General features: G+C 46.6%; 2 protein-coding genes across 3 annotated transcripts in view; both read left to right on the forward strand.

Moving 5' to 3' along the window:
* The window catches only part of gemin5 (gem (nuclear organelle) associated protein 5), an 80,310-nt gene extending 78,392 nt beyond the window's left edge, over window positions 1-1,918 (forward strand). The window contains exon 28 of the mRNA XM_072590291.1: window positions 85-1,918. Within this exon, the coding sequence (XP_072446392.1) occupies window positions 85-261 (177 nt within the window). The 3' untranslated portion in view covers window positions 262-1,918. The remainder of the gene's footprint in view (window positions 1-84) is intronic.
* A 6,226-nt stretch (window positions 1,919-8,144) lies between these two features.
* anxa6 (annexin A6) overlaps window positions 8,145-21,811 on the forward strand; it is a 105,994-nt gene continuing 92,327 nt past the window's right edge. For both annotated transcript variants that reach the window (XM_072590293.1, XM_072590295.1), the window contains exons 1-2: window positions 8,145-8,278; window positions 16,681-16,738. In XM_072590293.1, coding sequence (XP_072446394.1) covers window positions 16,721-16,738 — 18 coding nt within the window. In that variant the 5' untranslated portion in view covers window positions 8,145-8,278; window positions 16,681-16,720. The remainder of the gene's footprint in view (window positions 8,279-16,680; window positions 16,739-21,811) is intronic.

Consider the following 21,811-nt stretch of genomic DNA (forward strand, 5'->3'; position numbering starts at 1 on the left):
GACTGTGTGTTTCTGTCTGTTTTTTTAAAGCCTCCCTCCTCTCCCGTTCCTGGCTGGTGACTGGTTTTGTGTGTTCTCTTCCAGCTTCACCCTTTCCCTGACGTTGTCGAGAGCAGTCTCGTCCTCCTCTCCATCTCCTCACTCGTTCCATCCATCGTTCCCTCCGAGATCCGAAACCAAGCTGCGACGCTGGTTCAGACCTACGGGACAGCTCGGCCGTATCAAAGGGCAGCACAGAGAATCCTCCCAGGGACAGCCTGAAGGAGGAGAGGAGAGATGGCCTTGGAAATGCTGCTATCAGGGGCCTGGAGGTGGGGGAGTCTGCACTGGGAGAGATCAGGGAGAGATTGCTTTATCCTGGTGTTCCATCTTCACCAGTCACTGGGCGGGGAGAGGCTGTGAGTTTAATGTCATGTGAGTGGGTAGCACTGGGTTCTCTGGTGACTGACCCTGAGCTAATGACTGTGGTGATGGGGGAAGGATCAGAGTGTGAATATGTTTATAGTAATAACACTGCCTTGCCTGCCTGCCATTGCCAACTGCTCTTGCTCAGATTGAGGCCATTTGATCATTAACCCCTTGATTTCCCGCAGCCAATTGGTTTATTATTCCCCCTGCATTCCCACAATTTTCTGGATCTCAGCAAATTTGCAATGTGACTTGCAGGATTTCACTATTTTTTTGTTTTTCAGAAGAAAGATCTGAATCTGTCTGTCGGTCTGTCTCTGCTCCTATGCACCCTCGACCACCCTCTTTCTTTCTCTCTCTATCTTGACCCCCCCCTTCCCACCTTTCTCTCTCTCCCTCTATTTATCTCTCTCCCACCTCCCCTCTCTCTCCCACCCCCAACCCCCCCACCTCTCTCTCTCCCACCCCCCCACCTCTCTCCCTCTCCTACCTCCCTCCCTCTCTCTCCCACCCTCTTCCATCCCTCTCTTCCATCTCTCTCTCTTTTCCATCTCTCGCTCTTTTCCCCTCTCCCCCACCTCTCTCTCCCAGTGCGTACGCGCTCTCTCCTCAAACCCCCCCCCCCCCAGTCTGTCTGTCTGTCTGACCTCACTATCTCCCACCCCTTATCTTGGAGTGATGTCCTGCTGGTGGTAGAGGCGAAGCTGCTGTGAACAGTGTTCCTGTGGGTTACTGACTGACCACTGAGCTGGAGCAGCCCTGAGCCTTTTGAAAGATGAAGCAGCGTTGTCCTGCTCAGAAACTGGCCGCCTGTGGGAGTTTGTCCCCTGCTGTCTGTTCATTGGCCTGGCCCTGCCTGGACCAGCTCTTATCTAGCGTCCTCCCCACCACCCAAACCCCTCTGGCTTGGCTAACCGAGCCTCTACCGGGTCCCTGCCCGTTGTTGAATGTGCCCTCGCCCCTCTCTCCTCTTAAATCCAGAGAACGCTGATCGGCGTGAGTGAAGTCTGTCCGATCTCTCTCTGAAACACACTCGTTTTCCCCTCTGTCTCCATTAGTGTGCACAGGCTGTCACTGAGATCGATCTGAAAGAAAGCTAATTAGCTTAGTTCCTGCAGTCCCAACAGACACTCTGTTTATTCGCAGACTCATCGAGAGTTCCATGTAAAGAAGCTGGAGATAGGGGTAGGTGAGGGTTGAGTTGGTGTGCCGAGTGTGGGCCGATTGGAAACGCTAGTGTCCAGCCCCAAGCTCCTGGGACTGACCTCCCTGGGGAGTGACAGAGATCGAACTGACAGAAGCTGATGGAGAGACTGACAGCTTCAGCTGTGGGTTAAAGGGCCATCAGTTTCAACACTGACAACAGGCTCAAGTGGCTTCCTTGTCCCTACAACATTCAACACGTTACATTGCTCAGAGTGAATAGGATTGTCTTTTTCTGATTTGTAACTGGGTAGTGGATACTATCTTTTTATACTAATAAAAACGAATAAAAGTTGTTCCACCAAAACTGATGTAATGTTTGCTCCTTGTTCATCGTTTCCTCTGTGTTATCTGCAGCGTCTTCATATCAAAGGAGTTTGGAGCAGACACTGATTTCTGCTTCTGTTGAATGAACTGGTGAGAGCTGAGCTCTGAGACAGTTAAGAGCCATGTTATATTGGACTGCTTTACTCTGCAAAATGTCTCCAAAAGCCTCAAGATCCACAGGATAGTAGATTTGGTTATTTTTTGCATAACCATCAGCGGTTACATAGAATCATAGCCATGCTGGCATTATAATTTATTAATATTTATAATCCAGCATCTCCTCAAAGAATGAATAGGAAAGGTTTGAAGGGATATGGGGAGTGTTTGGGGAAAGTGTAGAGGGATCTTTACTCTGTATCCAACCTTGTGCTGTAGCTGTCCTGGGAGCCTTTGATGGGGACAGTGACAGTTTTGCTTAAACTTTACTTTCAATTTAAGCGAGAACTTTGCTGTGTATCTAACCCTGCGCTGTACCTGTTCTGCGGGGGACTGGATGGTGACTGTCAAGTTTAAAAAAGCAGAGTGAGCTTTTCTATATATTTGACCTATTTGGTTTATGTTTAATATTTCGTGGTTCTATATAAAGATGGCACTGAATATGGTGACAAGGTGGCTCAGTGGTTAGCACTGCAGCCTCACAGCGCCAGGGACCCGGTTTGATTCCAGCCTTGGGCGACCGTCTGTGTGGAGTTTGCACGTTCTCCCCATGTCTATATGGGTTTCCTCCCACAATCCAAAGATGTACAGGCCAGGTGGATTGGGCATACTGACTTGCGGCTGCAGTGTCTATGGTAAATGCAAGGATAGGGCAGGGGACTGGGTGAGGTGCTTTTTTGGAGGGTCAGTACAGGCTTGATGGGCTGAAAGGCCTCTTTTCATTGTGTCGGGATTCTATTGTAGAGGCGCACAGAGCACTGGGGCTCTGCTAATTTATGGTTGTTGATGTGTCATATTTTGTGGTCTTGCTAGCAGTGAGGGTCAGTGACCCTCTGAAATCTACCCAGTGAGCCCTCCAACTTGTTCAAACTTCCCCCTGCCCTACCTCCCACAGGAGGAGAAATCAGAGAAGTCATAGAGTCATAGCGATGTACAGCGTGGAAACAGACCCTTCTGTCCAACCCGTCCATGCCGACCAGATATCCCAACCCAATCTAGTCCCACCTGCCAGCGCCCAGCCCATATCCCTCCAAACCCTTCCTATTCATTCTTTGAGGAGATGCTGGATTATAAATATTAATAAATTATAATGACAGCATGGCTATGATTCTATGTAACCGCTGATGGTTATGCAGAAAATAACCAAATCTACTATCCTGTGGATCTTGAGGCTTTTGGAGACATTTTGCAATAAACCAAGTAATGATTGTGGAGGTGAAACGGTGAAATTGCAAACTGGCTTATTTAGATGGGAATCCAAAGGTGGCCACTAGGGGGTAGCGACACCACAGTTTTCAGCTCAAATTCTCCACCAATACAAAAAAAATCCATGTTTACAATGTGCCTTAAATTGGGAGTCTTTAGGAATTGAACTTGGGCATCACAGAACACAATGTGACTCTGTGCCAAATCAACAACTGTAGGGACAGATGGCTTTAATGTTTGGTCAAACAGGGAAGTTTTTAAGAGGGTCTTAAAGAGAGATAGTGAGGCCGAAACGATTAGGACAGGAAATTCAGAACTTAGGGCCCAAGCAGCTGGCAGCACATCCTGGAATACTAGACTTTGTATAATATCTCTGACAACTGAGAGGAGGGAAGGGGATTACAGCGAGAGAGAGAGAGAAGGGTGAAGTCATGCAGGGATTTGCATGCAAACTTTGTAACTCCTCAGTGAGCACAGGTGAAGGGGAAACTGGAAAACTGCATCTGCTGCTGTGGTGTAATCTCCCCATTAATAGGGTTTTTTTAAGATTAGATTCCCTACAGTGTGGAAACAGGCCCTTCAGCCCAATCAGTCCACACTGACCCCCTGAAGAGTAACCCACCCAGACCCATTTCCCTCTGACTAATGCACCTCACACTATGGGCAATGGACAATTTTTAGCATAGCCAATTCACCCGGCCTGCACATCTTTGGTCTGTGGAACACAGCACCTGGAGCAGCCCATGTAGACAATGTGCAAACTCCACACAGACAGTTGCCCAAGGTGAGAATTGAACCTGGGACCCTGGCGCTGTGGTTAGGCAACAGCACTACACCACGGAGCCACCGTGCCACCCCACAGTGGGCTTGCACTGATTTAGTTGTTCAAACGAAATCAATGCAGGCCGAGAGGAATTCTGAAGAAATCTGTTTGTACTAAGGGACTGTTCAGGAATTATGGCACAAGAGGTTATCAAGGGACAGATAAGGGTAACATTTAATTGGGTGCATTTATACAAAGGGTGAGTGTAGGAAGGAGGGGGTTACCGATTGTGGGATGAGCATGGTCACATTGATCTTCACATGGCTCCACAACCATATCCTGCTGCTTTGGGGTGGGATTTGTGATAGATATAGGACAGATGTCAGAGGTAGTTTCTTTACTCAGAGAGTAGTAAGGGTATGGAATGCTTTGCCTGCAACAGTAGTAGATTTGCTGACTTTAAGTGCATTTAAGTTGTCATTGGACAAGCAAATGGACATACATGGAATCGTGTAGGTTAGATGGGCTTCAGATTGGTATGACAGGTCGGCGCAACATCGAGGGCCGAAGGGCCTGTACTGCGCGGTAATGTTTTATGTTCTAATTGTGATGGAGTCTGTGGCCGAACTGGAATGCCAGTAAGCCGGAAGGTGTGCTGAGAAATCGGAACGGAGTTTGGTGGGTGGGAATTTGGACGAGGCGTAGGGAGGGAGGTGATTAAATTGGGGAAGGCTTGGTGTAATCCCTGGCCTGGAGTAGAATGGCTGTTACTGCTCTGCAGAATTCTCCATAACCACACAGCACAGAACCCACAGGAAGAAAAATACACAGTCCAAATTAAAGATATATCTCTACCAATGAGCAATTACTGAAACAGGAGAGTCTGAGGAAGGGTCACCGGACCAGAGACGTTAACTCTGATTTCTCTCCACAGATGCTGCTAGACCTGCTGAGCTTTTCCAGCAATTTCCCTGTTTCTGATTTCTAGCACCTGCAGCTCTATGCATTTTTTTCAAAGATTTCTCTGCCAACACTGAAGGTAACGTGGTATAAATTCAGCAAGAGGTGTGCATTGTGGAAAAGCCTTGCAGCTGCTTCCCTCAGCTTACAGACTTTTCACTTCTCGCTAAACTGTTAGTCTTCAACTCAAAGTTTGTAATGAGTGAGCTTGCTGAGGGATAGATATTTATTCAGCTGACCACTAATCACCTGTTTGTTGCGCAGAGTGGAGTTTCACTTTTAGCTTTCTCTCTCTCTCTCTCTCTCTCTCTCTCTCTCTCTGAACATCAGTGATTCAAATGCCAGGATTGCCCCTTCAGGGGGCAGTTGATGAGGTGCCAACTTGTAGAATTGGAATCGTAAGGATTCCATTCAGCTCCATCGAGTCTGCGCTAGCTTTTTCAAAAAGCCTCACTCAGTTATATCTCCCCGCACAACACCCGTATCCCGTGACTTCATTGAAATATCCTTCCTAACCCATTGCAGTCCTGTCACCGTGAGTGGGCAGACAGATGTGTTGGCTCAATATCTGAGCTGGATAGTACAGCCCTCCCTCAGTACTGTTAGCAGGATGTGATAACTCCCTAAGAGGCCTGTGGGGAATCACCTCGTAATCTCCCTATGGAGGTGGTTGTGTATGAGTTCCCTTGGTTACAGGCAAGGGCCTGACCAGTCAGAACTCACCACCTGAGCCCAGTATAAAGCAGATCCAGGGATAGGGCTGACGAACTGTCTGTCCTATTGCTGGGACCAGCCTGTGTACATCATGGGTAGTGGCTCTGCCAGTTCCTCCACAAGTGAATGTCCTTTCCAGTGGGGCTTCCTGAGTTATTACATGGGAGCTCCTGAGATTTGTGATATTCTTCTCTTCATTTATTTTTATTCTTTCACAGGTGACGCTGGCGAGACCAGTATTTGTTGCCCTTGAACAGAGTGGTTTTCTTTCCCATTTCAGAGGGCATTTAATAACTAAGTCCGCGGTTGTAATCGAAGTTAAAAATCACACAACACTAGGTGATGAAGGAGCAGTGCTCTGAAAGCTAGTGCTTCTAATTAAACCCAGTGTTGTGTGATTTTTAACTTTGTACACCCCAGTCCAACACCGGCATCTCCAAGTTGTGATCTGGATTCACATGTAGACCAGACCAGGTAAGGACGGCAGATTTCCCTTCCCTGAAGGATGAGGGAGCCAGTTGGATTTTTAGATATTTTTCTAATTAGCCTCTTCAGATATGAATCTGAAACAGGTGGGACCAAAACCCAGGTCTAGAGGTAGGGACACTACCACCACACCACAAGAACCCTGGTTAACTGGGTTTTTAATGGTGGTTTCATGGCCACCATTACTGAGACTTGTTTTCAATTTGTCAGAGATCAATTGAACTTACATTCTACAAGCTGCCGCAAGATTTGAACTCATGTCTCCACATCATTGGTCTGTAAATCCCCTCCTGACTCCCCAAAGCCTGTCCACCATCTACAAGGCACAGGTCAGGAGTGTGATGGAATACTCCCCACTTACCTGGATTGGTGTAGCTCCAACAACACTCACGAAACTTGATACCATCCAGGACAAAGCAGTCCCTGCTTGATTGGCACCACATCACAAACATCCACTCCCTCCATTACTGTTGCTCAGTAGCAGCAGTGTGTACTATCTACAAGACGCACTTGCAGAAGTTCACCAAAGATCCTCAGACAGCATCTTCCAAACCCACAGCCACTTTCATCTGGAAGGACAAGGGCAGCAGACACTTGCAACCACCAGCATCTGCAAATTCCCTTCCAAACCACTCACCGTGCTGACTAGGAAGTATATCGCCGTTTCTTCACTGTGGCTGGGTCAAAATCCTGGAATTCACTCCCTAAGGGCATTGTGGGTCACCCTACAGCACACGGACTGCAGTGGTTCAAGAAGGTAGTTCACCCCCACCTTCTTAAGGGGCAACTAGGGACGGGTAATAAACACTGACCCAGCCACAGCCCTGAGATTACGTTTGCCTTGTGGCAGAGACTAGGGAACACCACAATTTAAAAATACAGTGTCTTCCACCGAGGTTGGAGATAGGGAGATTTTTGTTTCTCTCAGAGTTTTTTTGTGAGTCTTTGGAACTTCCTCAGAGAGTGGTTGAAGCAGACTCACTGAAAATTTCAAAAGAGGTAGATTGATTCCTGACGAACAAGGGAGTGAAAGGGTGTAGTGCGTAGACGGAAATGTGGAGTTAAAGCCACAGGCAAACTGACTGTGATCTTACTGAATGGTGGGGGAGGCTCAGGCAGCTGGATGACAATTTTCTGCTCTGAATTTCCGTGTATGTGTACGTGTCCATCGGCCGGATCACCGTCTCCATCCAGGTTAAAAATTCACTGCCGCGACCCACAGCATGCCATTAACAGCACCTTCCAAACCTACTAACTCTACCATCCCGGGGGACAAGGGCAGCAAGGACATAGGGAATACCGTGCCCTGAAAGTTCCCCTCCAAGCCGCTCCACACCCTCTCTGGGAAATATACAGCTGAGTCAAAATCCTGGAATTCCCTCCCTCACAGCAGTATCCCTAAACCCTGAGGCAGTTCAGGAAGACAGCTCACTGTTACCTTTCTAGGGACTATTAAGGATGGGCAATAAATGCTGGGTTTAACAAGCCTTGCAGGAATAAGAAGGTCCTTTTTGTCTGGTGCAAACTCAGCCAAGGTCAGTCAGCAAAGCCAGCTTGGCACACCCTCCTCATTCCTGAAGAAGGGCTCATTCCCGAAACGTTGATTCTCCTGATCCTTGGATGCTGCCTGACCTGCTGCACCTTTCCAGCAACACATTTTTCAGCTCTGATCCCCAACATCTGCAGTCCTCACTTTCTCCCAATAGAGGTGACAAATCGAGAGAGGCGTTAAACCTCCTACCACCCCCCCAAAAAAATAAAATTAACCCCCAATTGCTTTGGGGAGGGCACAAAGCCCTGCCAAATCTGGAATCTCTGCAGCATGTGCAATTGCAAACTCCTCTGGGGGGACTGTGCGGATCTGCAATCTCTGTTAAAAATAGAAACGCTAGCGTATCCCAGCCACGTCAGGGAAGGGGGAGGTCTGTTACTGGGAGCCAGGAGAGAGGAGAGAGAGAGACTGAGAGACTGAGAGAGGGACAGACATAGAGACAGACAGACAGAGAGTCTCACACCCACTGAGTGACTGTCAGCCTCCAATCTACCAACCCAGGGGTGAGTATGTACCAACGTGCAGAACAAAGTCAGTAGTCTGAACTGACAGATAGGAAATGTAGACACATTCCTCACATTGTGTGTATATAAATATATATATATATTTACTTCCAGTTGGTTAAAGGTAGGTCAATCTGTTTCTAAAATATGTAACGCCTAGCAGAATTACGCGAGCCCAAGTTTACTTGAAAACTGCAATTTAAACTTGTTGGAAAATAATGCAGTTGAAGAATAATTTTGGGTAATTAAAATAATGCAACAGACTGGTGACAGCTTGTTTTAAGTAACTTTGGGAATTAATGAAGAAACGTGAAGCGATTAAAATTTTTCCAAAAAAATATCAATCATTTGCCGTCCAGATAACGAAAACGTTGAATCAATGTTTCAAAAAGCAGGAGATATTTTCAGGCATTTTGTGCTATGCAGTTGTATTTGTGAAAACCGTAAAACTGTCTCAAAATCGCTCCATTTCGATATGGAGACAGTCAGGTGATTAAGTTCACCACAAGCTTAAAAGTTTATCTTCTTTCCAGCAAAAAAATCTAAAATGATAAAAGCCCATTTGCTTTGGAAATAGATTTAATCCGAAGTTTTTTTGTGTGTGTGTGTGTGTGTGGTTATCTGGTTGGGGGTAATGCTGAGGGAGAGGGCTGGATGTGTGTGTGTGTGTGTGGATGTGGTTCTGCAGTCTTAGGGCGTAAAGACTGCAGAGGCTTCATTGACAAGTTGCCATAGTCCATCAATAAACCCTCCAGCCTCTGCAAGTCCTGTTCCTGTAATCCATGTGCAAAAGGGTAAAAGGATGGAGTTGCACATTGTTATTTTTATAATCTGCTACTTCGCCTCTGGTCACCCTCCCAGAAGGCACACTTCATAAATCGCTTCAATCCCTTATGGTTTGACTCAAAAACATTTGAAAGTTGACACATTAGGGTGAGGAATTCGAGAACTGCCTGTACTGTACAAGGATAGAGTACAAGGACTGGTTTGTAGAGACGCAGAGGGAAACTTGGCTTCACTCCAACCTTCGATCTGGTGAAGCAGAGTGGAATAAAACCTGTCCTTATTTTTTTGTTAAAAATACATTCCTTTTACTCCAGTTCATCGCCCAATTTCACACCACGACTGTAATTTACCTCCATTATCACGCTGCAAATGTGAATTATGGCAATCCTAATTATGTGGTTTTCAGAGATGTTTTTTTCCCCTCCATTTGGTCGAGCTCAGAGATTGCAGTGCAAAGCCACCATGGATTGTTCCCAGTGTTGATTGGACAGTTTAGTACCGTTTTCTTAACAATACAGATCAAAAAAAATAGTTTGAGGTTATTAGAAACTTACAACATGAGCTAATACATTTCTAAACTTTTCATTTGCCAGTGTTCCATTTTAATTTGTATGTGTTCTGCAAACTCCAGATTGTTTTATTCACTGGAGGGATGTGGGTGTCGCTGGCTGGGCCCAACATTTATTGCCTGTCCCTAGTTACCCCTTGAGAAGGTGGTGGTGAGATGCTGCAGTCCACCTGCTGTGGGTTGACCCACAATATCCTTGGGGGTGGGGGGAATTCCAGGATTGTGACCCGGTGACAGTGAAGGGACGGCGATATATTTCCAAGTCGGGATGGTGAGGGGCTTGGAGGGGAACTTGCATGGGCGTGTCTCGATGGAAGTGGCCGTGGATTTGGAAGGTGCTCTCTAAGGACCTTTGGTGAATTTCTGCAGTGCGTCTTGTAGATGTGCTTCTAGATTTCTGTCGATAATCCAAGTAAGGGGCAGAATTTTTGTATCTGAAGAGAGTACATTTCCTTCACATTAGTGAACCATATTTACAAAAGTCAGTGATTGGTTTGTGGCTTGAGTCTCCAGATTTATTCATTGAACATCAATTCCAGATACTGCAGGGCCAGGATTTAAACCCACATTCTCTGGAGAATTAGTGTCTGTTTCAGGATGATTAATCCAGCAACAATAAGGCCATGCCCCAGTGAAGGCAGACCTGCTGAGTTTCTCCAGCATTTTTCTGCATTTTTTTGGAGATCTGAGTGCAATGTCTTTCTTCACTCAACGTGTTGTGGTTTTGTAAAGCCTGGACTAATATTCCCTGTGCAGTACTGAGTGAGTCTGTACTCCATGTTTGTTCAAGCTGCCTGTGCACAGCTATGCTGCTGGGTCTCCTGCACTACAACAGAGAATATGCTTCAAAAACACTTCATGACTGTAAAGGTTGAAAAAAGTGCTACAGCTACTTCCCTTGTTTTTGAACAGCGTCCTTGGTTGGTGAATGTGTTTCTGCGGCACAGTGGCTCAGTGGTTAGCACTGTTGCCTCACAGTACCAGGGAGCCGGATACAATTCCAGCCTCAGGAGACTGTGTGGAGTTTGCACATTCTCCCCATGTCTGTGTGGGTTTCCTCCGGGTGCTCCGGTTTCCTCCCACAGTCCAAAGATGTGCAGGTCAAGGTGGATTGGCCACAGGGGTAAATGTGGGGTAGGGAAATGGGTCTGGGTGGGTTGCTCTTCAGAGGGTCGGTGTGGACTTGTTGGGCCGAAACGGCCTATTTCCATACTGTCGTGAATCTAATCTAATGGGAAGGCAGATGGTGGTCTGTTCACCCAGACATTCATGATGACCCTAGATGGTATAGGAATTGAACCTATGCTGTTGACAACACTCTGCACTGTAAAGCAGTAGTCCAACCAACTGAGCGAACTCAACCAGAGCTGCCCACTCAATCTCTCCCCTCGCCCATGCTGGCTTTCAGATTAAACCACAACCAGTCGTGTCCCTCTTAATGAGAGAGCAGCCCTCTAGTCCTCTTGGACTATGCTGACTTTAACCAAGGTTCGGACAGGTTTAACAAGACTTCGGTGCTTCTGATTGGGTAGGTGATGGCCTAGTGGTGTTATCACTGGAATGTTCATCCAGAGACCCGGATAGGAGTCTCTGGGAACCTGGGTTCAAATCCTGCCACAGCAGCTGGTGGTATTTAAATATCTGGACTTGAGTAATGATAATCGTGACTGGATTGTTGGGAAAAACCCATCTGGTTCACTCATGTCCTTTAGGGAAGGAGCCTGCCATCCTTACCTGGTCTGGCCCACATGTGACTCCAGATCCACAGCAATGTGGTTGACTCTTAACTGCCCTCTGGGCAATAAATTCTGCCTAGTCAATGCCACCCTCATCCCAGGCGTGAATAAAGAAAAAGGAAGTTTTTAATCTGGTGGGATCTCTTACTGAAACTTGTGGCTCGCTGTTACCATCACTGGCTTCAGTGCAAGGTCAGACTTTGTTAACGTAATACATTAAGGGATTATCCTGCAATTGACCCTGGTAGGGAGGAGCTGAATGGACTCTGTTTCCAGCAGAAGTCTACTAGACATACCATCAAGGAGCAGGGGTAGGCCATTCGGCCCTTCCTACCTGCTGTGTCATTCAATACGATCATGGCTGATCCAATTTTAACTTCAATTCCTGCATATCCCCAATACTTTTTCATCCCCTTGGTCACCAAGAATCTACCTCTGTCTGCCTTAAAAGTATTTAGTTATCCTGCATCCACCACCTTGTAAGCAAGGGAATTCCAAACTCTCTCAAACCTCTGAAAGAGGAATAAAAATCTTTTTATCTTCAATTATTTTTCCGACCCCTGGGTCCAGATTCTGCTACAAGAGGAAGTGTCCTTTCCATATCCGTCCAGCCAGGTCTCCTCAGGATCTTCTATATACAGTCACACAGAGTAGAAGCAGGCCCTTCGGTCCATCATGTCTATGCCGGCCAACAAACTACACGAACCCCATTTATATATATGTTTCAACCAAGTTACCGCAGACTCATAGAGTCATAGCGATGTACAGCATGGAAACAGACCCTTCGGTCCAACCCGTCCATGCTGACCAGATATCCCAACCCAATCTAGTCCCACCCGCCAGCACCTGGCCCATATCCCTCCAAACCCTTCCTAGTCATATACCCATCCAAATGCCTCTTAAATGGTGCAATTGTACCAGCCCACCACATCCTCTGGCAACTCATTCCATACACATACCATCCTCTGCGTGAAAAAATTGCCCCTTAGGTCTCTTTTATATCTTTCCTCTCTCACCCTAAACCTATGCCCTCTCGTTCTGGACTCCCCGACCCCAGGGAAAAGACTTTGCCTATTTACCCTATCCATGCCCCTCATAATTTTGTAAACCTCTATAAGGTCACCCCTCAGCCTCCAACGTTCCAGGGAAAACAGCCCCAGCCTGTTCAGCCTCTCCCTGTAGCTCAAATCCTCCAACCCTGGCAACATCCTTGTAAATCTTTTCTGAACCCTTTCAAGTTTCACAACGTCTTTCCGATAGTAAGGAGACCAGAATTGCACGCAATATTCCAACAGTGGCCTAACCAATGTCCTGTATAGCCGTAACATGACCTCCCAACTCCTGTACTCAATACTCTGACCAATAAAGGAAAGCATACCAAACGCCTTCTTCACTATCCTATCTACCTGCGACTCCACTTTCAAGAAGCTATGAACCTGCACTCCAAGGTCTCTTTGTTCAGCAACACTCTCTAGGACCTTACCATTAAGTGTATAAGTCCTGCTAAGATTTGCTTTCCCAAAATGCAGCACCTCTCATTTATCTGAATTAAACTCCATCTGCCACTTCTCAGCCCATTGGCCCATCTGGTCCAGATCCTGTTGTAATCTGAGGTAACCTTCTTCGCTGCCACCGCACCTCCAATTTTGGTGTCATTTGCAAACTTATTAACTCTACCTCTTATGCTCGCATCCAAATCATTTATGTAAATGACAAAAAGTAGAGGACCCAGCATCGATCCTTGTGGCACTCCACTGGTCACAGGCCTCCAATCTGAAAAACAACCCTCCACCACCACCCTCTGTCTTCTACCTTTGAGCCAGTTCTGTATCCAAATGGCTAGTTCTCCCTGAATTCCATGAGATCTAACCTTGCTAATCAATTTCCCATGGGGAACCTTGTTGAATGCCTTACTGAAGTCCATATAGATCACATCTACTGCTCTGCCCTCATCAATCCTCTTTGTTACTTCTTCAAAAAACTCAATCAAGTTTGTCAGACAAGATTTCCCACGCACAAAGCCATGTTGACTATCCTTAATCAGTCCTTGCCTTTCCAAATACATGTACATCCTGTCCCTCAGGATTCCCTCCAACAACTTGCCCACCACCGAGGTCAGGCTCACCGGTCTATAGTTCCCTGGCCTGTCCTTACCACCTTTCTTAAACAGTGGCACCACATTTGCCAACCTCCAGTCTTCTGGCCCCTCACCTGTGACTATCGATGCTACAAATATCTCAGCAAGAGGCCAGGCAATCACTTCTCTAGCTTCCCACAGAGTTCTCGGGTACACCTGATCAGGTCCTGGGGATTTATCCACTTTTAAGCATTTCAAGACATCCAACACTTCCTCCTCTGTAATCTGGACATTTTGCAAGATGTCACCATCTATTTCCCTACAGTCTATATCTTCCATATCCTTTTCCACAGTAAATACTGATGCAAAATATTCATTTAGTATCTCCCCCATTTTCTGTGGCTCCACACAAAGGCCGCCTTGCTGATCTTTGAGGGGCCCTATTCTCTCCCTAGTTACCCTTTTGTCCTTAATATATTTGTAAAAACCCTTAGGATTCTCCTTAATTCTATTTGCCAAAGCTAACTCGAGACTCTTCTAAACTCCATAGGATGCAGGCTCAGCCTGCCTAGCCTGGCCTCAGAAAGCAATCTGCTCATTCCACAGATTAGTCTAGTAAACCTTCTGTGATCTCTTTCTGACACATTAACATCCTTCCATTAGTCTGGTGACCAGTACAGTACAGGTATTTCTGGTATAACGCGTATTTTGTCAACACGAGTTGGCCCTTAACGCAATTGATGAATAGTGGATGCAATTTGGATAGCACAAACTTTCTACTGCACAGGGATAGTGATTTACTGTCGTGATCTTCTACAGTGCAATTTTCTATAGTGATCTCCTACAGAGTGACTTTCTATATAGTAATCTTCTATAGCGTGAGGTTGCACAGGAACGTAACCCTTCCGTTATACCCGAAATACTTGGACTGTGCACAGTGCTCCTGATGCAGTCTCACCAATACCCCGTGTTACTAAAGCATAACCTCCCTGTTCTTACATTCAGTCCCTCTCATAATAAAACACAAAGTTCTATTAGCTTTCCTGATGACTTGCTGTACCAGCACACTAACTTACGCCCTTAACACCCAGATCTCTCTGTAGCCCCAAGCTCTGCAACCCCTCACTGTTTAGGGCAGATGGTTCCCTTTTATTCTTTCTGCGGAAAAGGAGAATATCACATTTTCCCACATTGTTTTCCATGCCAGGTCTGAGGCCACTCACGTACCTGATCTGTATCCCTTTGGTGGCTCCTTATGCCATCTCTGCATCTCACTTTTCTCCTTATCTAATTACCGCACCTTTGATCCCTTCGTCGAAACCATTTCTGTAAAATGTAAAGAGTTGAGGCCCCGTCACTGACTGCTATGACACACCTCTCAGGCCTGAAAAAGGTCCATTTATTCCCACTCTCTGCTTGCTGTCAGCCAGCTCCATACCAGTACGCTTCCCCCTTCACCATGAGCTTTTATTTTCCACACTAACATTGATGCAGCACCTTATCAGGATGCCTTCTTAGTTTCATAGTAATAGAAACAGGAGTAGGCCATTTGGCCCGTCGAAGCTGCTCCACCATTCATTAAGCTGATCCATCGTCTCAGCTCCTCCTACCCCCACTATCCCCTTAAACCTTAATTCCCTTTCTGTGTTTGCATGTGGCTCATTTCTAATGAGACAGAGGCCTGAGCTGTGTGGAGATGAGAGTTTAGCTTTAGAAACCGAGGCCAGAATTGTTGGGCCTCAAGCATGGAGAACTGCATTCTTCCCACTGTTTATGACGTCCATTAGGATCTGATGGGTTTGCAAGATGTTCAAAGGTAGCCCCAGAGAGAGAGAGAGAGAGAGAGAGAAAGAAAGAGAGGAGGAATTTGCATTGTATGGTGTACCTCACACCCTCCCAAAGAACTGTACAAACAACGAAATAAGTTTGAAGCACGCTATTGTGAAACATGGCAACCAAATAGCCCAGACCGTCACAGAAGCGACCCTCCCATCCATGGGCTCCATTTACAAATCTCGCTGCTGCAGAAAGGTTCTGGACATCGTTAAAGACCCCTCCCACCCCGGTAGTGCTCTCCTACAATCTCTTCTGTCAGGCAGCAGGTACAGAAGCCTGAACACACCAGCAGGTTCAGGAACAGCTTCTTCCCTGCTGTTATTAGACTGAGAAATGGAATCTCTAACCTCGAATAATGTTGACCCTGCTTTCATCGTCCTGTGTGGCTGTAACCCCGTATTTCTCCCTATGCCTAAGCACCTTGTGATCTGAAAGTCCTTGTTTGCTATGATTTGCCTGTACTTCTCGCAAAATAAAACCTTTCACCGTATCTACATGTGACAACAATAAGATTGTTGTGTGCAAGTTTGACTAACGAATCAAACTTGCACAGAACAAGAGTCTACAATATGACATTGATTTCATAATCTATTCTGGACATTGGATGATACCAAGGTGTTATCTGCGATGTCAGGGTCACCCACATGCCCTGGGAGTGTGCCATAGGGTCATTCTTCACCCACCCACACAGACAGAGTCATGGCTTAATGTCTCCTCAGAAAGTTGGCACCAACAGAAAGCTGGAGCTTGGTTCTTGGAGTTGACGCTGTCTGATGCAGAGGTGGGTGGGGAGAGAGCAGAGTTAACGCCTCCATTCTGGTGACTCGTTATCGGAATGGCTTTCTAACTCCGTTTCTCTGTTCCCCCACCCCCTGCCACATCTGCTTAGCTCCTGCAGTGTCAGCTCTCCAGCGTCTGCAGTCCGTCAGTTTGCTTTAGTTATCCTCCCGCATTTCCTGCCGACTGCTGCGGTTTGACGCTGCACGGGCCATCCCTCCCAAGAATGTGCAATGCTACAACAAGAACCAGGCGCCTTCTCAATGCAGTGTTCCGAACGATAATCGAAAATCTAATAAACCGGTCTGACTGTTCAAACCCTGCCCCGCTCCCTGGGGCTTGTTGTATATTTCATTATCGTAATCACTTCAGGGTCAAATTAACATTTCAAATGAGCGGTCACACCAGATGTTGAAGGAAGTGCAACGCATTAGTTGCTGTGTCTGATCATATTTACAAGAAAGATGATACACAATGATACACAAAATGATACACAATGCCAGTTGATGATGTGGCTCACAATAGACTGTGGAGAATCGCTCACAGCTAATGGATCAGTCTGAGTCCCTCGGCCTGTATCAGAGCCATAAATAATTCCTGACTCTCTTCTTTGCCTCTGCAGGTTGCTTGGATTCAGTGTCGGTTCTGGATAGCAGCAAGCCATGTCTGCCAAAGGAAAGGTAATGTGGAGAGTTGTGAGAATCAAAGGGTGTGGGGGGAGAAAGCAGGAACAGGGGACTGAGTTCAGTGATCAGCCGTGATCCTATTGAGTGGTGGAGCTGGCTCGAAGGGCCGAATGGCTGCCTCCTGCACCTATTTTTCTCAGTTTTCTGCATTTCCTATGTTTCTCACATCACGCACGAATCAATTCAAAGGAGGCTGAGGGAGAAGGGAGTTCAGTGTCCCCCCTCCCTTCCCCCGCCAGCCATTACCAAGTTCCTACATTTGCATAGCACCTTTCACAGCACCAGGAATCATTCTGCAGCCAGTTATTTTGGAAGTGTGGTGACTATCGTGACAGAGGAAACCCAGACCCAGTTTGCACACAGGAAGATCCCACAGACCTGATAATTGATTTTTATTTCAGTGATCATAGAATCATAAAATCCCTACAGTGTAGAAACAGGCCCTTTGGCTCAACAAGTCCACAGTGGCCCTCTGATGAGTAACCCACCCAGACTCATTCCCCTACATTTAACCCCTGACTAACGCACCCAGCCTACACATCCCTGAACACTATGGGCATTTTAGTGTGGCCAATCCACCCTGACCTGCACATCTTTGGACTGTGGGAGGAAACCCAGAGTACCCAGAGGAAATCCACGCAGACACAGGGAGAATGTGCAAACTCCACACAGACAGTCGCCCGAAATGGGAATTGAACCTGGGTCCCTGGTGCTGTGAGGCAGCAGTGCTAACCACTGAGCTCTTTGTTAAGGGATCAATGAAAATTGCCGGGGGTGGGGGGGAGGGGGTGTTTTCTCTGGTGGGCCTGGGTAATTGGCTCTACCTCTGTCAACGTCACTAAAACAGATCTTTTCATATCATTCTCATGTTGTTTGTGGGACCTTGCTGTGTGAAAACTATCAGCCGTATATCTAAGGTCCAGTATCTCGTGTTCTTCTGCTCAAAGAAGTGCTGAATATTGAAACAACTGACACTAAACAGTTTTGCTCATTTCACATAGCAAAAGTAGTTAGGTGTTAAAGATCGGAGGAAATTGTAGGAGATTGCTGTGAATCTCATTAAATCATCATCAGAGTTTGATGGTAAATATCAGTAGTCACTGCAGAGTTAAACTGTGTAGAGGGAGCTTTACTCTGTATCTAACCCTCACGCTGTCCCTGTCCAGGGTGTGTTTGATGGGACAGTGTGGAGGAAGCTTTACTCTCTATCTAACCCTATATTGTCCTGTGCTGTTTGATGGGACAGCATAAAGAGGGAAATTACTCTGTATCTAACCCCATGCTGCCCCTGTCCTGGGAGTGTTTGATGGGACAGTGTGCCCCAGAATAATTACTCTGTATCTAACCCTTTGCTGTCCCTGTCCTGGGATTGTTTGATTGGGACAGTGTGGAGGGAGCTTTACTCTGTATCTAACCCTTTGCTGACCCTGTCCTGGGAGTGTTTATTGGGGACAGTGTGGAGGGAGCTTTACTCTTTACCAAACCCTGTGCTGACCCTGTCTTGGGAGTGTTTATTGGGGACAATGTAGAAAGAGCTTTACTCTGGACAGCATTGGGTTAGATTTGAAAAGGGTAGCACTGGAAAAGCACAGCAGGTCAGGCCGCATCCGAGGAACAGGAGAATTGACGTTTAAATGACGCTCCCTCTGCACTGACCCTGTTAAACACTCTCAGGACTGGGACAACATCAGGTTAGATACAGTCCTGAGAGCGTTTGACGGGGACAGTGCAGTGAGAGCTTTACTCTGTATTTAGCACACACTGTTGCCTTGAATTGTAGCAGTCGGTATGGTGTAGGTACCCCTGCAGTGCTGACTTGGGGCCTAGTGAAAAGATCTGAAGTAGCCTCGGCTGACACCCTCCCCCTCCCCTGTAAAGTTCCCAGCCTTTTGCCTGCTTTGATAGCTGAGGTGACTTGGTGTGTGGAAATCCCAAGACTCTGCCTCAATGACAATGTGATTGATGTCAAGTAAACATGATTGGTAGGAACTTGCTGGGAGATGGTCATAACACAATGAGATCACTGTTGGTTGGTACGTGAGTGGCTTGAATGTTCTCAGCTCCTGACTGCCTGCTGTTTCTACCCTGTGCACATAGACTGATGAGAGCGCTTGCTCAAAACGTCGACTCTCCTGCTCCTCAGATGCTGCCTGACCGGCTGTGCTTTTCCAGCAACACACTTTTCGACTGCTTTAGCCTGTGACCAGCCTTAGAGTGTGTATTAAGTTGTCATGTTTTACTGTGATTCTGGAAGTGAGTTTAAGATTTGACCTTGGGGGAAACAAAGCAGGAACACAGTTATCTCAGGGAATAAAGTTTAGAGTCTGTTTTAGTTAATGTGTAGCCTGTCATTAAACTGACGGGATTAGCAATTGATATTTTTGCGCAGTGAGAGGTGTTGAATTATTCATTGCGGTTCGTGTGCTGGATTATAGCGTTCTGGTTTCAGGGATTTCCAACGTAGGCTTGTTGTATTGCAGTACTCAAGCCCAGCCTTAATTAAAATGAAGGTATTTCCGCAGTGGTCAGGAGACAATGAGATACACTGACTGGATTACACTCTTTAAAAAAAAACACATCTTTGGAGGAGGGGAGTTGCATTGCTTTAGCCTCCATGGAGGATGGGTTACACTGTGAATGTCGGGAATGTTCGTAGACAGATGTAGGATGGGCAGGTAGAAGTATATTAGGGGACACGAGGGAAAACATTTTCACCTGGTGGGTGCCTGGAATTCCCTTCCCAGTTTGGGGGTGATTTTGGGTAAATGCCTAAACACAACGGGAAGGGACTGGTATCTGCAGCCAAACTGCTGAAACCCACCCAACTACTGACCGGATACAGGAATGTGGGCTTAGAAAAGGCAGCTAGTTATTCGCCTAGCACAGACATTATGGGCTGAATGGCCTCTCTCTCTGCTGTAATAGTGTGTCCTATCCAAAACATCGATTCTCCTGCTCCTCAGGTGCTGCCTGACCTGCTGTGCTTTTCCAGCGCCACTCTTTATTGACTCCGACCCTCCAGCATCTGCAGTCCTCACTTTCTCCGAGAGTGTGCTGGGCTCTCAAGTTCTGAAGATGACAGAACAATCTGAACCAAATAAATTCAATGTATATTGCTCATTCGGTCCGAGCTAATACATCGTCAGTGGTTACAGTGGTCAGCATAGCTCCCTCACAGAGCCAGGGACCTGGGTTCAATTCCACCCTTGGGCGACTGTCTGTGTGGAGTTTGCACCTTCTCCCCGTGTCTGCTTGGGTTTCCTCCGGATGCTCCGGTTTCCTCCCACAGTCCAAAGGTGTGTAGCTTAGGATGGATTGACCATGCTAAATTGCTCCATAGTGTCTACCGATGTACATTTATTAAATTAAACTCCATCTGACCCTCATTGGCCAATCTGTTCAAGGTTCCATTGTAATCTGAATTAACCTTCTTCGCTGTCCAAGACCACCACCTATTTTGGTATCACCTGCAAACTTACTAACTATATCTCCTATATTCATATCCAAGTGATTGATACGGTGGATTAGCAATGGGAAATGCAGGGTTACAGGGATAGGGTAGGGAGTGAGTTTGGCTGGACTGCGGAGGGTCATTGCAGACTCGGTGGGCCGAATGGCCTCTTTCTGCGCTGTAGGGATTTTACGATTTGGCAAGCTGAAACAAATTTGAATAAATTAGGAGGATTAAAAAAAAAAGTTGTGCTTTAACTAAGAAACAAAACGGTGAATTACCCAGCAGATCAGGCAGCATCTGTGGAGGGAAATAGAGTTAATGTTTTCAGTAGAACTGGATATGCAAATAAATGCTCAGGTCATGCAGAACTCGGACCAGAGATATGAAGTCTAAGCTCCTTATCTTGGCCACCTCAGGACTCAGAAGCAAGAAAACAAACTGAGAAAGGGAACACCAATTTTCTACAGCATGAGTGTTGGCTTCTGATTGGTTGGACCATGGTTGGCATGGTGATACAGCAGAAACTGTTAACTGTCAATCTTAATTGCAAAGTCTCAGCCCAGGTAGGATGGATCTGATTGGTCAGGGCGTTGCCATGCAGCAGGATTGGCAGATTCCAGTTACCAGCAGTCAGTGAGAAACATACAGGGATGGATTATTCCTTCCTTGCGCAAACAATGGAGTCCTGTATGTAAATTCATGCAACTTCTGGTCATTTAAATTGGAGGTAAAGCTTTCTCTACACATTTAAAACGAAAGTAAAGCTCCCTTGACACAGTCAAAAAGTGTGGTGCTGGAAAAGCACAGCCGGTCAGGCAGTATCCGAGGAGCAGGAGAATTGATGTTTTGAGCATAGGCACTTTCTGATGAACAACTTATGCTCGAAATGTCGACTCTCCTGCTCCTCGGATGCTGCCTGACCTGCTGTGCTTTTCCAGCACCACACTTTTTGACTCTGACCTCCAGCATCTGCAATCCTTACTTTCTCCCTTGACACTGTTCCCATCAAACACTCCCAGACAGGGTTAGGAACAGAGTAAAGCTCTCTGTACCTTTTTAATCTGAAAAAAAAAGGCAGGAGCATCGTTGTAACTTCAGCTAGTATAGGAATCGAATCATTACAAACCAGCATCCAGCCACCGGAGCTGACCTTCCTTTGCTGCAGTGGCGATGGCTGATGCTAGGAAATGAGCACTTACCTTGTGTCATATCCATGATTTGGATGTGAATATTGGAGGCCTGGTTAGTACGATTACAGATGACTCCAATATTGGCGGGGCAGTGGACAGTGAAGAAGATTGTCTCAGAGTACAATGGGACCTTTATCAGATGGGCCGATGGGCCAATGGGCCGAGGAGTGGCAGATGGAGTTTAATTTAGATAAATCTGAGATATTACATTTTGGAACGGCAAACCAGGGCAGTTAATGGTAGGGCCCTGGGGACTGTTACCGAATAAAGGGACCTAGCAGGGTGGGGGGGAGGGGGGGGGGGCAGATGCATAGTTCCTTGAAAGTGGAGTCGCAGGTAGATAGGGTGGTGAAGAAGGTGTTTGCTATGCTTGCCTTCATTGGTCAGTGCAGAGGAGCTGGGAGGTCATGTTGCAGCTGCACA

Source organism: Chiloscyllium punctatum, chromosome 20 (assembly GCF_047496795.1).
Source record: "Chiloscyllium punctatum isolate Juve2018m chromosome 20, sChiPun1.3, whole genome shotgun sequence".
Taxonomy (NCBI): Eukaryota; Metazoa; Chordata; class Chondrichthyes; order Orectolobiformes; family Hemiscylliidae; genus Chiloscyllium; species Chiloscyllium punctatum.